Source organism: Neodiprion pinetum, chromosome 6, assembly GCF_021155775.2.
Source record: "Neodiprion pinetum isolate iyNeoPine1 chromosome 6, iyNeoPine1.2, whole genome shotgun sequence".
NCBI classification, from domain to species: domain Eukaryota; kingdom Metazoa; phylum Arthropoda; class Insecta; order Hymenoptera; family Diprionidae; genus Neodiprion; species Neodiprion pinetum.
In genome coordinates, this window is record NC_060237.1 from 25,882,838 (window position 1) to 25,898,441 (window position 15,604).

Genomic DNA, 15,604 nt, shown 5'->3' on the forward strand with positions numbered 1-15,604 from the left:
CCTTCGAGAAAAGCTTTCAGACCCTGACTCCGTATATTACCACAAGGATCGTTTGTGTCCTTATGTACGATGTTCACGAATACGGTTCGGTGGGAAAAATCAACGGGTTACCTTTTCTCATCTCGTCTTCGCGGTAGGCGATCCTTACCCATGAGCAATCGTGTGGTATAATGGATTCCCCAGTGTCAAGGGGGGAGAAAATTGCACTGGCAGTGAGATTATCTGCGGCGTTCAGACGCGTATCAACAGATGCCTGAAAAGGGTCCAACGAATTTTTGTTGAAATACGCACAGTAGTAATAATCATAGCCACTTTTCCCGAGTGTTAACAAACCTGAATCTCACGCCAGCGCACCGGCAGCTGATTCCCAAAGAAGGGGACGTTATCCCTCGAGGATGAGTTTTTGTTCCAAACAGAGTGAGGCGGGTGCCTGTTAATTAGAGGAGAGTGAGATTTCGACGAGATGACGGGGGACGAGGGTTCGCCAAGAAGGGGTGGAAGGGGGAGAGACGTCCGCGATAATAAACCCTTAAATCCGTAATGAATGATTCACCGTCATTCGCAAACTTGCGGTGTTTGCGCCTAGCCACTTGGAAACTAACTCGGTGGGTGTGTCCCTTGGTTTCCTTGGTTCCCTTCATTCCTGGGCAACACCCCAGCCCCCTCATCACCCTCCTGCCATTGCAATATTGAACAGGTGTGTCGAGATGCCGCTGCGCTGGTTCGCCCAGTTGATCAAATATTCAGAGCTTATTAAGGCTGGTATTGTTTCAACGGGGAAACTCCGCTTCTTACTCTTCGCGGCAAGGACAATATTTCATCGAACTTTAACAAAATTAGCTTCTCAATTCCGCTACCCTTAGGTATTCAATCATTGTATGAAAATTGTTTCGAAGAGAGGAGATCTTACGGATCCGCTTTGTCGTCGAACCTGATACCGCTGCTTTGGAATTTCTACGATGCACTCACTTTATACCTATGATTTATTTTCAAGAAGAAAAGTTCCGTCCTCTGAAAGATATCCTGCACGAGAATCACCATTTATTCTTAGCAGTATTTTTTTCTGCTGTGAACGATTGTGAAAATAATCTTAACGCGGTAGTGTAATGGATGTTAACGTGAGTTATATTCCATAAAATGAATGACTCGAGGCTGTCTCATTATACTCCACATGAATGAAATACGTTCGATACGAAAGCTATGCAGCGAATTTCGAGCAAAATATGTGCGTACAATAGCAATGCGTCAGCCAGAGTACCGCTTGATAATAAACTAGAATCCCGGTTATACGAGTCAGTTGAACAGTCTCCTTAAGCCGTAGCTGCTAACGTATCGTGAGTCCGCAAAGTAGAGCTCTGTGAAAGTAATTTACCTCCCGAACACATCAGGCTATTATTCTCGATCCATACCGCAGACTACACGATCCCGCTTTGCCGGGAAAAAATTCGAACCCGTATTAGTATTAATTATTTATACCATTATTTTTGTTCCCATACGTTGGTTAAGCTGCCCGATCCCCTGCATCATGCGATTTTCTCCTCATATAATTTTGGGGACACAAATGCGATTGCAAGAGTGAAGGATGTGACAACTTTTGCGGCTGAACAAACCGAAACAATAATCCGTAGGATTGGTTTTTGTCACCTTATAAATCAACTCCGGGACGAACGAAAGTTGCGCCAGATCAATACACTCGGCGTATATAAATGGGGGGATCGCTGTGTCCAGGCGACGTTGCACCCTCTCGGGGGTGGAGTATGAAGGTGGGACAGTGATTTTATTCGAGATTACATAAAGGGAATAAAGACACTTTTACGATCGGTTTTAATATTTCAATATTTACCCAGCAGTAACAGCGGCTGCTTTTTTACTCTCCTTTAATATCTCTTTTACGCAGGTACACGGCGCGGACGCATACATTCGACACACGAAGGCTGAATAAAATATCCGAAGCCAGCCGCGCCTCCGTCTAACCATGTAACTGAATTTCAACAACATACGCCGGCGGTCGGCTCGCTTTCAAATTTCGATACACCCATTTATATCAGCGTTCAATTGCCTCGGTCGCTCGTTAACGATTTCGTTGCTTAACCGTGTACATTTTTTTTTTGTATTTTACGAAATTTAACGCTTGACTGAACAGCCAAGATTTCCCCTGCGCCCCGGCGTGATGATAAGTATCGTAAAAGAGTGACGGAAAGTTAACGAGTCGAAGCGTGGAAAAATCTGCGACGAAAATTGCATTCGTCGATTCCTAGTCGTCATTCATACGACGCGAAATACCCTTCCCCATGATTAATAAAACATATATGTTGAATATGAGAAACGTCGGAGCGCGCCTTCGGCTGGAAATTCCGCTGATTGTGAGGCAAATACCGGCCGTGGATAGACGGGAGGAAATTGAGAATAAATGGAAAAAGAATATATCGCGGGATTCCGCGGCGGTACATGGAACGCCTTGGCGTATACGTACACACCTGTACGTATGTGAAACCTTTCCTCAGGTTTTCCGCACCATAAATTCCAACCGGTCTTATATACCAAACCGAGAAATAACATTACGGACACACGAATGCAGGTCTCGTAAAGCACGCTTCGCGTCCACCCGCAACCCCTTGTCGTTCACGTACGAGCATGCAGACCGCGGCCGATGCATTGACACGCGAATACGTAGACGTGCGCACAGGTGGAAAATCAGCGATGCAAGTTTGCCCGGTAAACTGCGGTGCAATGGATGTGCCGTGCAAATGCGCCCCCGTTTCGCCCTTCCCGTCCCATTAAGTCTTATAGCTATTACGGATCGAAATTAGCTTAGCTAGTCGCGGTTCCGTCGATCTACTGCCGAGTAGAAGAAGCGGACTCGACGGTTTCGCAGCATACTTTTAAAATCGATGGCTAATCGCTTCTGCCCACATTAATCAATCCCGCGGGAGAGAAATCCGACAGGAGTTATATTCTCGGCTGTATTAAGGAAATATTACATCAAGACTGAGCAGGAGAGATACTAGCTCCTTGGGGATCCGAGGATTAGCGCTTGGAAAACTGACTTATCGATGATCCTCAGCACCCCTTCGTCATCTCGCGCCATTTTTCTCAAAGCTTATACATGTATATATATATATGTACGCGAACAGTGAGGAAATTACGTGTCTGAAAATACGAGTGACAACTCTGGGTAATTTTCGATTGTTCAGACGTGCGTTCGGCTTTTTGTGTCACGGGTTTATAAAAGTTTCGTTCTGTTTTTAAACACGAGGAATACATTTGACGGTTCTGAAGTTGATTCACTTCGTGCGTGAATAATTTCTTTCCAATTTCAAAGCGGCAGAAGGAATAGGAGAAGAAAAAAAAAAACGACGTAATGAATTGTAAGCAGTACCACCTACTGCAATTGCTACGCCGATTATTATTCATGTATGGAAAAATAAGCACGGCAAACGTTCTTTGTACCACGGTAACGAAGGAAGGAAATTTTCAGAGTGAAACGGAGCCCCTGAAAATAAAACGGGAATCATTGATTTTTGCAGAATCAATTTCAACCAGTGTGGACTGAAAGGTATACGAGATGAAGCTCATTCGGCGTTACAAATGTCATTTTTCAACTCTTGACTTTGTTTCGACGAAAGCACTAATCGTTTTCATCATTGATTTATGCGAAGGGAAATACTTCGGTAGCCGTAAATTTAATTAGCAGCTGGTATTTGATATGCGTGAGTTCGAGGGTGAAAACAACCCCTAGATCCCCAAGCCGCAAACCGGGGAAAAATTATTAATAGCTATTTCATTGTGTAAATTGACGCGTGCCATAGAATTGAAGCGTCAAGATTTCGTCGATATATTTCGGTATTTTTGCAGCTCGTGATTGTTACAAGAAAAAAAAAAAAAACACAACATAGCACCTTGCTCTGGGGAAGGGAAGCGAATAAAGTTCGGCCTTTTCTCCTACCTATAATACGTGGTTAAATCTCTTTCGTGCTGCCGGATCGAACAGACCAAGCGTGACTTTAAGCTTTCAGGAATTTTTTTTTATTATTATTTTGGATTTTCTATTTTCTCATATTTTATTCCTTGTACGTGTCGGGCGATTTATCTTATGTACACAGTGTGAAAAAGAGTCGAGGGATAAAAAAATACATACCTTCCTCGGAGACTCGTAGCTTATAGACACGTACGCTCGACCAGGTCCGATAGTGCGAGCCTTTGTGCTTCAATTCCTTTGGCAGATAATTTTTTCCGTTTTTTTTTTCTTCACTTTTTTCACGTACACAGAAGTCGAATACATGACACGTTAAATAAACACCGTGCAGTCACGCCTCAATGGTGCTTTCTTCCACGTGCAGACAAGAAAGTAACATTCTCTGGGTATAAGAAAGAACAAGACGATTGCGCAACCTGCGTTACTGGAATTATATCGTTAACCGTTAAAACCAAAAGTTCGCCGGAGATAATATAGTGTATTGTTGGCGAATGAGCGGACTTTGTAGAAGTTCGGTATGCTTATACCGACTGGTACAGTGATTCAACACTATGGTGCAGATTGCCTAACGTCGATGGCTTTGTTTTATAATTCAGAGAACTGTGAAGTAGTTACCGAACAGAATGGGAATTGATATTACGAGACGATTGGTTAAGCCTGTTACAATGCGTTAGGGAGGATCCAAGCCTGGAACCGAAATTGATATTGCTATCTATATACCTGTAAGCCACCCGACGTATCGTATTCTAACAGATATTGACAGAAGTTTAAATGGGGAAAGTTAAGTTCAATGGGGGTACAGCTATTTTGAGAAACCACTCTTAACCCCGGTTGAATCCCGCGGGCTAAAACGAAACACGAATCGGTGTCGACGAACAAACTCGATCGTCGATGGGATATACACGATGAAAAGCCACGCATTCAATTTTCCCCCTCGAGTTTCGATCCCGATTCAATTTTCATTCAATCTCCTCTTTCTTCCCGATTCTCCAGGTCTAAATTGACCGGCTAACGAGTCAGTTGGTCTTAACACCTATGCAGGTCCTCGGTATGAAAGGTGAGAAGTATTTTAAACGTTTATCGATTTGGTACGGCTCTTGGTTCGACGGGTTGGCGGTTAGGTCAAGCACCGCTAACAACTCGGAATGAATTCAATCACAGAAGTTGGAGTTATGCAATAAATATTTGCGGTACGATTCACTGCTACGAAAGCGAGTATAATGGTCAATAAGTCAGTAATTAGACTTCTGACAAATGAAGAGAATAAAACCGCTGATGGTATAATTAACAGTTCACGAAACGATCCGGAAGTCTGGGTATAAAACGGTTAACTTTAGCAGTGGATTCGATCAGTCGGCGATTCGACGGCGAGTAAGATGATTAAGGTACATACCTCCTTAATCATTAATCCTCAAGCATTAATCCACCATCAATTTTGCCAATTTCGTACATCAAAATTTTGTAAAAAGTTGTTATTGTGACGAAGATCAGTGACCCATGGATTTCGGCGCCAGTTTTTTCTTCTCTCGTAGATTCTTTGTTGCGTATTGACGTCTGCACGTGCGACGTTTTCCAAAAAAACTTTACCAGGCTTCTGTTATAGTATCCGAAAGTTGTTTGGCTTTCCCTAGTCAATTGTGTAGCCAGTCAATGGACTTTGTGCCCGACAAGAATAAAAAAGGAAGAACGAAAGGAAAATAAAATAAAGTAGAATACGTCGATAGTAAACGTCAACTCGCGTATCATCCTTTTTCACAGAGAAGCCCTTGTAACAGCCGGTAGAAATTTTCCTGCACGGTGGTTTGCCGGGTTTCGATTTGGTCCCTCGGTTGGCTTTTTCGCAAAGGGTATTTTCAGACCCAGACGCAATTTTACACCGTCTGCAGAACTAATTTTATTCCTTTATTTTTTTTCTTTAATCTCAACCTTACCTACATTTCCGAACTTTTTGTACCAATTTATGTTTGCTACTGAGTTTATCCTACCACCATTGCTACTTCTTTCTCAGTCACTCAGCGAATCGTATAATAGAAACGAAGTTTTGAAACGGTAATCGTACAGCGTATACATATACACTGAATGTCTACATACCCTTAACGAAAACTCGACGTTGCCTATTGGGCAGGATAATCACTGCTGGTGCAAAAAGCTGCCTCGATCGATGAACGAACGAGCGAGAGAGTAGCTTTTTTACTTCGGTGTTTTTTCACGTGGTCTTTTTTGGCTCATGAAGCCGATCCGTTTAGCTACGACTCTGCCTGCATCTGAAACAATCCCAACCCTTCCCTTACCCATTTAATCCGCCCCATTGTACAGAACAGTACTGAAACCAAACCTGCCTAACTTAATCCACCCCATTCTAACTAATATAACCAAACCTAATCTGACCTGGTCTAACTTTGCCCAGCGTTCCTATTGTGCCTTCTTCACCTGACACGTGTTACTATCCACCCGGAACCCTGATACATCCGAGTCTCGCTTCACCTCCGCTTCGCGCGAACACCGGTTCCTGAAATAATGTTAAATTTGTCAAAATTTAATTTATTTGGGAGTTGACAATTCGTTTATCCTTGCATTCCCTCCTCTCTTCTTCCCTCTCTCTTTTTCTTTCCAGAGAGAATTCCAAATTATTTATGACATTCGCGATCCTCTAACCGCTGGCACATTGATCCCGAGAAATTTGCAGAGCATTATGTCACCTCCACTGAGCAGAAACTGTGGTTACAGGTACTGACGGTGTTGTTGATCGTCCAGTTGGGTGGCGAGATCCTTTGCTACCCGGGAGGCCATCATGGAGGTATGAAAAATATCGTAAAATCGAACGGTGTGTGAGTATAAGATGGACTAGGATAAAGAATTGGTGAATTTTCTAACAGTCCATCGGTACGAGGCTAGAGAGAAGGAGACAGTATCGTAAAATGTATCCCCGGGCTTGGCTTAGTCGGCGGAGAAATTTTACGACGTCGAACCGCGGTGCAGATACCCTGCACACCAATCCGCTCGTTGTCTTTCTCTCTGAACTCGCAGCGTCCCTCGGGAACCAAAACCCAGACTGTGTACCTTGCGTTCGATCAGTTATTTACCCGGTATTTTATATTATTCATACTACTCTCCAGGCGACGGTGGCGGTGGACACGGACACGGACACGCTCATTCCTACCAACACTTCCACGGACCAGTGGTTGGGCACGGGCAAGAGGTCTCGTGGAAGGACAAACATGGACACCATCACACCGACTACGTAGCTCATCCGAAGTACGAGTTCGACTACGGAGTGTCCGACCATCACACACATGACAAGAAGCATCATAAGGAGCACAGAGACGGTAACGGTTCGGCTTGGAATAGCGATAATAGACCGGGAAGTGTGTGTCTACGGTTATCGATTGGCTCATGCGGAAGCAGAGGGTTTTCGAAGCCGCGTGGTCGCGGGCTTCTTTTCGTATAATGTTGCGAACTTTCCCGGATTAAGACGAGCCATACCCCGATTCACGGGGGATAATAGTTCCAGGCATTTCTTTGATTGGTATATCAGTGCCACTTCCCTAGCTGGCGGTATAAACGACCCTCTTTTGATGATTAAAATTACGGCCTCTTGGCTCATTCTTCGTAACGATCACCGACCAACGGCTCGGTTTACGAGGTGTCGTTTGCCCGTCGATCTAGATGACGAATTTATTTCTTAGATAAACTTCTACGGGTCTCCATGGCAATTGAAATGACAGGACGGGAGCGTCCAGTACGTACGTTTACCGTCGAGAGGAAACTAGAAAACGCTAAAGGACCTTGGGCTTGAAGATCTCGCGCGTTTAATTTGTCAAAATGCAGCGTAAGGCATAATCCAGACTAGGGATAGCTAGACCGTTTTATCATCCATTTGAGGTGGAATAATCCAGGGTATCACCATCACTGGCGCATAAAGAGTTTTGCAGAGGGATTCCCTATTTCTTCAAAAAAAGCCCGATTTTATGCCACGTCTTTCGGCCCCCCTCGTATCGATCGTCAGTAGGAGAGCTCAAGCTCTCTTCAACTGGCTCTAATTTATAGTAATGTCTCTGGCAGGTCGCTAGCTTAGAGGGCTTTCTGGCTGGTAGGATGGAGAGAAGTGAAGGCGAGGGGTGCACCGGTGAAGTGGCAGGGTTTAGAAAAAGGGGAGAAAAAAGAGTGGAAGAGAAAGAGAGAGAGAGAGAGAGAGAGAGAGAGAGGGAGAAAAAGAGGCGAAAAAAAGCTCCAAGAAAGTGTGAGCCGTTTCAATGATTCAGGCGAATACTTTGCGGGCACCCTCTCCCAAGACGCCCGTGCAGCCTACTCTATACCAAAGGGGGGTTACGTATGGTTGACGACGTCTCGGGGGTTCCGGGAATGCCCTGGGGCTGCTTCTTCTCCCTAATCCATCTTACACTACCTCAATCTTTTTCCAGGGAAAAAAGTCACCGGCGAGTACAGCGTCCACGAGCCGGGCGGCAACGTGAGGACTGTCCACTATCACGCTGACCATCACGGAGGCTTCCACGCCGTCGTCCATAACAGCGGTGGCAATGATCACTCCGGGGGTGGACACCACGGTGGTCATGAGCACGGACACTGAGGAGAAGTCGGAGGTGGCGAACTCGGACACGGATACTAATATAAGTCACCCTGCGGACCACGTACGTGGAGAAATGGCTATCTGACGGAGAAGATGAGTTCCGTGTCACCGCCGTGTCTTTGCCGAGGATTTTCTTACCAAAGTGGTAGGTATGTGACTGGGGAATAGCTACGGGACGTCACGGTGAGGCCCGCGGGCCTTTGGCAACCTCCTGGATCACGGACGTACATCATGCTCCTTGCAGACGCTGTACTTAGCTCATTTATCGCACCTAATCTTTTCTTTCTTTCTCTCTCCCTCTCTCTCTCCATGAATTCCGGTTCGACTGGATCAGACTCTATTTATCTACCGTGTCTATTGGTTTAATCCACCTCACTGATAATATACCGCTGTCTAGATGTGTAATCAACCGTTAGTTTTATTCCGTTTGTCTCATTTATGTTTTCCTCTCTATGGATAATACTAAAACTAGTATCATTACGACGAATCCACACACTGTTGCTTTAGTATTTTGGTATCCATTACCCGCTGATTGTACTTTTAGTTCCGCTCCAGCCATATACTTCTTGATTATTGATTCGTGAACATGTTACGTAATCCGGTCGTTGAGCTGGACGATAATAGGTAATGTCGAAAAAAAGAACGTGCGATTGCCTAGACTTCATGCTATAGAACCGTGACATGTGGGTACTTAAGGGGAATAAAATGTACTTGCCGCAAAATCCTAGCCGATCGACTGCAGTCCAGTATTAATACTATATGTTATACGGTTATACGGTTATCCGAACAAACCAAACTAAGCAGAATTTATTGCGGAGAGGATCATCTCTTTTTCCAACATCACTCACGATGTAACTTGTATCGGAATGACGCTGCAGAATTCTTTCAGACAACGTGGCTGAAGAGGAGCTAGTAATGGTGGGTGCAAAAAGCGCGTCGAGTATTATCGAGGCTGCCGTTGATCGGTATGTCTGAGAACGAGAGAGATGCTTTCACGCGGAAAGCATAAGCTGACTGGCGATGTTTTATACAGGGATTATGTGATATTCGCGCTAGTTTTCTCTCCTCATCTTTATCTCATTTTTTCATAGCCTTAGATGGGTTCTTTGCCTAGACTACAGGGAATTTTTTGATTTTCTCATAACTATTTTGCGCAATTATCAGACTCAGTCAAGTGAAAACATCACCACTTTCAGACCGTCGACGAAGAAAACAATCGTACGGTTGGTCTCGACACTAACGATAAATAATAAATAACAGCCTCTCATTATTTTACCATCAGGATCAAGCGACCACGGTAAGTCGATTGCTTCAACAGCCATGAAAATCGTTGGGAATTATCGCTACCTGTCATCACCACCCATTATCATAACCCATTATCGCAAATGATACGTTACGATTATTATCGCACGGAGTATCATGATCACTGTAAAAAGGCTAATCGATCGTAACGAAGTTATGCGGGTCAGTCCTGTGCAGTGCGTTCGACGTATGAGCACTGTCGAAAAATGTGAAAGATATTTGTGGAATCATTAACCCGAGAACGAGCGATTTCCCCTTTTTACAGTCACCCACGTCCTTGTTTTCAATTATTTCACTATGCATGCAATTGCGTTGCTCACTAAAGCAAGCGGATTACAAATTATTCACGCTTCGATCAACTTTTACTAGGTCAAGCACCGCAAATCTTTGCGCGAAAAATGACCGCTGCTAATGCTGGAATTAAGAGAAATCAAAACTTCGAAAACAAGATCAAGTCAAAGTCTAAAAGATACAATGATGAACATCGAAGAGTGAACCGGACCGATTTTTGTTTTCGTTGAGCATTGCTGTTTACAAAATTCTGTCACACATTTCGACATGTCTCTAACGAGACACGTATCTTCCGCATATCATAGAAGTCACTAATTCCAGTCCAACTATCCACGGTTAGTCTCCGATCTCTTGTAAAGTCTGGTCGATCGTGTCTCGATTGGCGAATGCAGTTTCACGTGTGTACAACACTGTTGTAAGTGGAACGCATAGGAAAGCAGTGAGCACGTTATAGATATGTCTAAAGAAGTGTTTTTGCGAGTAGCACAGAGCTCGCAACTTGTGTCAGGGTATTAGATAACAACGTAATGTCGAAATCACGAGGGCAAAACACAACGGTAGCCGAGGTATATAACGCGGGGGCCTTGTCAGTTTGGTATCATTGATCCGACCAACGCTTGTCTCATACACATCAGCATGGCATTCAAGGTAGGTCCGGTGGTGCAGCGTTAATCGAGACCCGAAGTGTCCCGGCAGTAGCGATAATCGTGAAATTTTTCACACCCCTCAGTTCGTCGCGGTTCTCGCCTTCGTGGCGCTCGCCCAAGTCCAGCAGAGTTTTGCCGGGCACGCTCACAGCTTCGCCCACTATCACGGACCCGTCGAAGGTCCCCACCAGGAAGTGAGCTACCACGACAAGCACGGTCATCACCACGTCGATTACGTCGCGCATCCGAAGTACGAGTTTTCTTACGGAGTGGAGGACCATCACACCGGCGATTACCACGGACAAAAGGAGCACAGAGACGGTAAGCCGTAAACTTCACCAGCCCCTCGAATACCTACAATTCGAAGATACGCGATAGAGCAAAGACACGTTTCCTCAACTCCCACTTCCGCCCGGTTAAAGTCTGTTCCCCATTACGGTTTCCTTAGGTCTGAACTAACCTATATCGCACGTACCTTTTTTCCCCCTTCTTTTGTTTTCCCAGGGGCGGTTATTCCGCTCCCAATGACTTCTCCAACTCGCTTCGCAAAGCGTATTCGGCCGCCGGGCGGCGAAGAAAGGGGGAAATAAAGAGCTCGGTAGACGTGTATAAAGATGGAGGAGAGCATCGGGCGAATCTCTGACGGGAAAAATTGACTCACTTTACCTTCCGTATGTATATACAGGAAAGAACGCCGCCGGTGAATACACCCTCCACGAGCCAGGCGGCAACGTGAGGACCGTCAAGTACCACGCCGACCCTCACGGTGGGTTCCACGCCATCGTCCACAACAGCGGTGGCAACGACCACTCCGGAGGGACTTACGGTGGTCATGGACACGGTCACCACTAAAACTTCCCACCTCTCGCAAGCTCCTTCACCGAGTACAAAGACCTCCTGCGACACTGGATACCTTATCGTACGTCGCGGCACGCTCCCACGGCCCACGGTCATGTTGTTGTTAAGTTTGAACCCCTCTATTCTCCCTGCAACTTTGCAGCCTTGTACCATATGTGAACTCTTTTAATATTCCTCTTTCGTTGAATAAATATTCCAAGTAAACACAAGTATTTACCTCTACGCACGTGAACGCATATTTGTTAAATCGTAATCTAGACGTTGCTAGCAGCAGCAAGGATCGGTCGGATTTGATCCAACTTCGTTCAATATACAGCCACCGCGTAGGTACGCAACGCGCGTATTGCGCACGATGTTTGCCTTTCACGAGAAAAGAATTTAATCTGTGTGTTCGAATTTCTGTGTAGTACGCAGATATAAGGACCGGCGAGGTTTGACGTTTTTTTTTTCTCAGACAATGTCCCACCGCGGCAGCAATAAGCTTCGTTTCAAGGCGTTCTGTGCGATATTTGATTCGGTTGCGGCGATGCCTGACGAAATTTTCATTCGGGCTTAACTTAATACAATCGTCTCTCTTCTTCTCGGAAATACTTTTATTTTCCGTCATTCTTTCCGTCTCCCCGGAGATCTTTTTCCCGACCGTCTTCCACAGACCGACATCCGACACCTTCGCCACGGTTTCCTTATTTTTTCCTTTCTTCCGTACCTTCTTTCTTCACCTTTCCTCGGTCAATGCAGTTCTTTCCTCCTCAAACCACAGGCTACTAGCTCGCGTCAAAGCAAAAGAAGCTTAGTGAATTTGCCACCGGAGTCGTTTATTTTCACGCCTTGGCTTCGCCTCCGTGATTCGTCATTCGACGCGTACACAGCTGCAAATCCCTGCTCCGGTTTCTCTCACGGTGCGCATCGTGGTCTGACAAGTATAAGAAAACACCTAGAAATGACTATTGGCAAAAGGGGTAAAAGAGGAAAACGTCACGTCGATACGTCGGCACGTAAACCTTATTACATCCATGCCTGGCAGTGTCTGTTATACCTGTACGTATGAGGTACACCTACCGATGGATGACTCGTCGGATATGGACGAATGGCAGCGGCATCAAGAGGGTGGCGGATGAATATCAATTTACGCTGGCTTTCGGCTCAATGGATCCGCGGTGTTTAATACCTTGAACGCAAAGTCCAGCGTATTGGGTCACGTACGTACGCGCAGGACCGAGAGCTGTCCCCGCAGCTTTTACTGCGAAACACAAATTGAATTTCCCCGCTCTCGTATAGCGGATACGGCCTTATTTTATTCCATTCAGAGGACCATTCAACGCCACTGAGTACCGAACGTTACACCGTACATCTGCCCTGCGTTTTCCATCCTACTAGTACGTAAAGCCAAGTTTTGTTACCTCAGAGATGAACAATAACCTGAGGGGCACGGTTATTTACAACGAGAACATGATTTTCCGGTTTATTTTTTTTTTACCTTTCGCAGAGACTTCGCACGTATGTAAATTACAAATACAAACAATTTATCGATTTTTTATTTTTTATTTACAAAATTTCACGTTTATGGATACAGGTTTTTTGTTTTCTTATTGTACAAGTATATTCATACGTATCGACGGCCAAACGAACGGAGCGTCCCAATTGCAACTCTTGAATAAAACGATTTTGCAAAGAAAACACAAATGTACGGTATCGATTAATTTTTGATATCTTTTCCGTATCTTTTCGAGTTATGAACTGTTCAAACAGTTAAAGAAACAATATATATGTAATATGTATATATACATATATCTAAAAAATGTAAGTATAAACGCTAGTGAGTATTAAGTAAGCCTGCACCTGGAATGAAATCGTCGATATCGCAGGAATTTGAACGGGGAAAATGGTATAAGAAAAAAGCAGAGTAAAAATGATGGAACGAGGGAACAAAAAAGAGGAGGAGAAGAATACCTGCTCAATGGCTGCGTGAGACCTTGAAGATCGCTAACAGGGTGAACGTAAATGGTGATATTTTTTATTCAAATTCCTTGGGGGAAGAGGAGGCGAAGATTTAGTCAAATTTAAAAGCGTACATTCCGTGACGCGACGAAACGAGCCTTACCTCGGTCCGCAATATTTCAGATTGTAGATTGGGGGAGTAGCCGGGTTGCCCGCCTCTGATCCTGCACACCTCGGCACTTCGACTAATATCATAGCTGCTTATGAATAAAATTAAAATAAACACTTGTGTATAATATGAGCAGTTATAACTGTATACATACACACATATACGTATAGGAGGGGAGATTAATTTTCATATCAATTAATTATAGTACGTTCGCAAGGTCGGGCATCGCGAAGTTTCTTCATATTTTTTACGCCTATCTTTTTACTTCGCGTAATATCGAATTTTTAAAATAGCCGAGAATAAAAGGTACATGCGTTGAGCTAATTATTATCCGTAATTAAATTTTCTTCTTTTCCTCGGGCGAGGCGATGGGGCTGGTGCACAGGCCCTGAAGCTTATATCACTTAGCGAAGAACAAATTGTTCCCGGTAGGTCGTGCGTGAGAAAAAAAGGGGAAAAAAGAATAGAAGAAGAAGGAGGAGGAGAGAAAAAAGTAATTTTATTTTCTTTCTTCTTCTCTTACTCCCGCTCTCTGTTATCGCGCTGCTCGCGCCGAGCTGCAGGTTCTCGAAAAGAAAAAAAAGAGTTCTATCGCGAGGAAGGCGAACAATTTGTTTGCGTTTGGAGAATCCTATATAAGGGATCGAATCCGTTTCAACATTTTCAACGCGTCGGGCCAAACCCGTAGTGACCAGGTGATATCTGCACGTGCGGGAAAGACGCGCAAATCTATATCTATTCGCGAGGTTTACTACATGGGGCGATGAATAAAAACGAGAGGAATAATTGAGCGGGATGAAAATGTATACCTGTAATATAGGTATAGAAAGAAAATTAAAACGGGAAAGAGCGAAGGAAGAGAGGAAGAGAAGTTTGAAAAAAATTCCAAGAGCTTTCTCACCGTGAGTGCGACGGAAAATGTGTATATATATATATATGTATATATACGCTAACGAATTACGGCGATTCTTTTTGAAAGTTGTGCAAAAAGCTACTATGTAGTTCGGAGAGAAAGGACCTCCTTAATTAACGGAGACACTTTAATTACCTCGGCGGCTCGGCGCCCTGCAGCACCAGACTTTCCGTTTGTCCTCAACGATTTGTCCATCCGCGACATCACAGAATTCGTTGAGGAAATTTTTTTCCTCCTCTTTTTACTTCAGTTTCTGCTTGGCGAGAATTAAAGAGCGAGACAGACGCGAATTGCGAAAGAAACGTAAGGAAAAGTAATCGGCGAAAATTATTCGTTTCTCCAAAAATATCAAACTTTTGAAAGGGACACTCCGGACGAGCTGCATTCACGTCTACGTGTTATCCTGGGAAAAGATCGGCGGTTTTTAGCTGAACCCGTTGCTGGAAGATGACAGTACAATTAGCAGGAGACTTAAAACGGGGACGGCAGCACCGCCGGTCTGCATCGCTTCCAGGCGTTCGCCTGAAAGTAGAAAGAAAATTGGATGCAAAACAAGAAAGGAAGAGAAAAAAAAAAAAAATGACAAGTAAGAAAAAAATACACTCGAGACGCGGGACAGTACCACGGTGCTTTTTTTTGCAAAAAACGGAAACGCTCCGTCGACGAATCGGACTTCCATTACGCCTAATAGCCTCTGAGAAATGTTTTTATTTAGGTCCCGCGAAGCTGCGAAGAAGAAGCGGAAATGAAGAAAGAGGATCGCAGGTGCGTGCTTTCCGCTAATCGCTGATCTACTCGCAAAAACGAATGGCTGTCAGACTAATTTCACTCTTTTATACATATTAGGGGAATTTTTTCGACGTCTATCTCTTTTTCCAGCCACGCGGATCTTTCGACGATATTAAGGTATATTATAACTGCG

General features: G+C 44.5%; 2 protein-coding genes across 8 annotated transcripts in view; one reads left to right on the forward strand and one right to left on the reverse strand.

The window, feature by feature from the left end:
• The first annotated feature begins 5,309 nt into the window (after window positions 1-5,309).
• LOC124220952 (zinc transporter SLC39A7-like) lies at window positions 5,310-11,871 on the forward strand. Its single transcript, XM_046630439.2, has 7 exons — window positions 5,310-5,361; window positions 6,704-6,773; window positions 7,093-7,302; window positions 8,398-8,561; window positions 10,719-10,805; window positions 10,888-11,125; window positions 11,490-11,871. The coding sequence occupies exons 1-7, from the start codon at window positions 5,353-5,355 to the stop codon at window positions 11,654-11,656; spliced, it is 945 nt and encodes a 314-aa protein (XP_046486395.2). The 5' UTR covers window positions 5,310-5,352; the 3' UTR covers window positions 11,657-11,871.
• Window positions 11,872-13,208: 1,337 nt separating this feature from the next.
• The window catches only part of LOC124220945 (neurotrimin-like), a 232,906-nt gene continuing 230,510 nt past the window's right edge, over window positions 13,209-15,604 (reverse strand). For all 7 annotated transcript variants that reach the window (XM_046630426.2, XM_046630424.2, XM_046630431.2 and 4 more), the window contains one exon: window positions 13,209-15,204. In XM_046630426.2, coding sequence (XP_046486382.1) covers window positions 15,107-15,204 — 98 coding nt within the window. In that variant the 3' untranslated portion in view covers window positions 13,209-15,106. The remainder of the gene's footprint in view (window positions 15,205-15,604) is intronic.

Excerpts from the sequence above, each read along its gene's own strand:
- LOC124220952 (XM_046630439.2), top strand. Across the intron at positions 8,562-10,718 it reads GTGGTCATGAGCACGGACAC|CCGAGGTATATAACGCGGGG; the intron begins TGAGGAGAAGTC and ends ACACAACGGTAG. Across the intron at positions 11,126-11,489 it reads ACAAAAGGAGCACAGAGACG|GAAAGAACGCCGCCGGTGAA; the intron begins GTAAGCCGTAAA and ends ATGTATATACAG.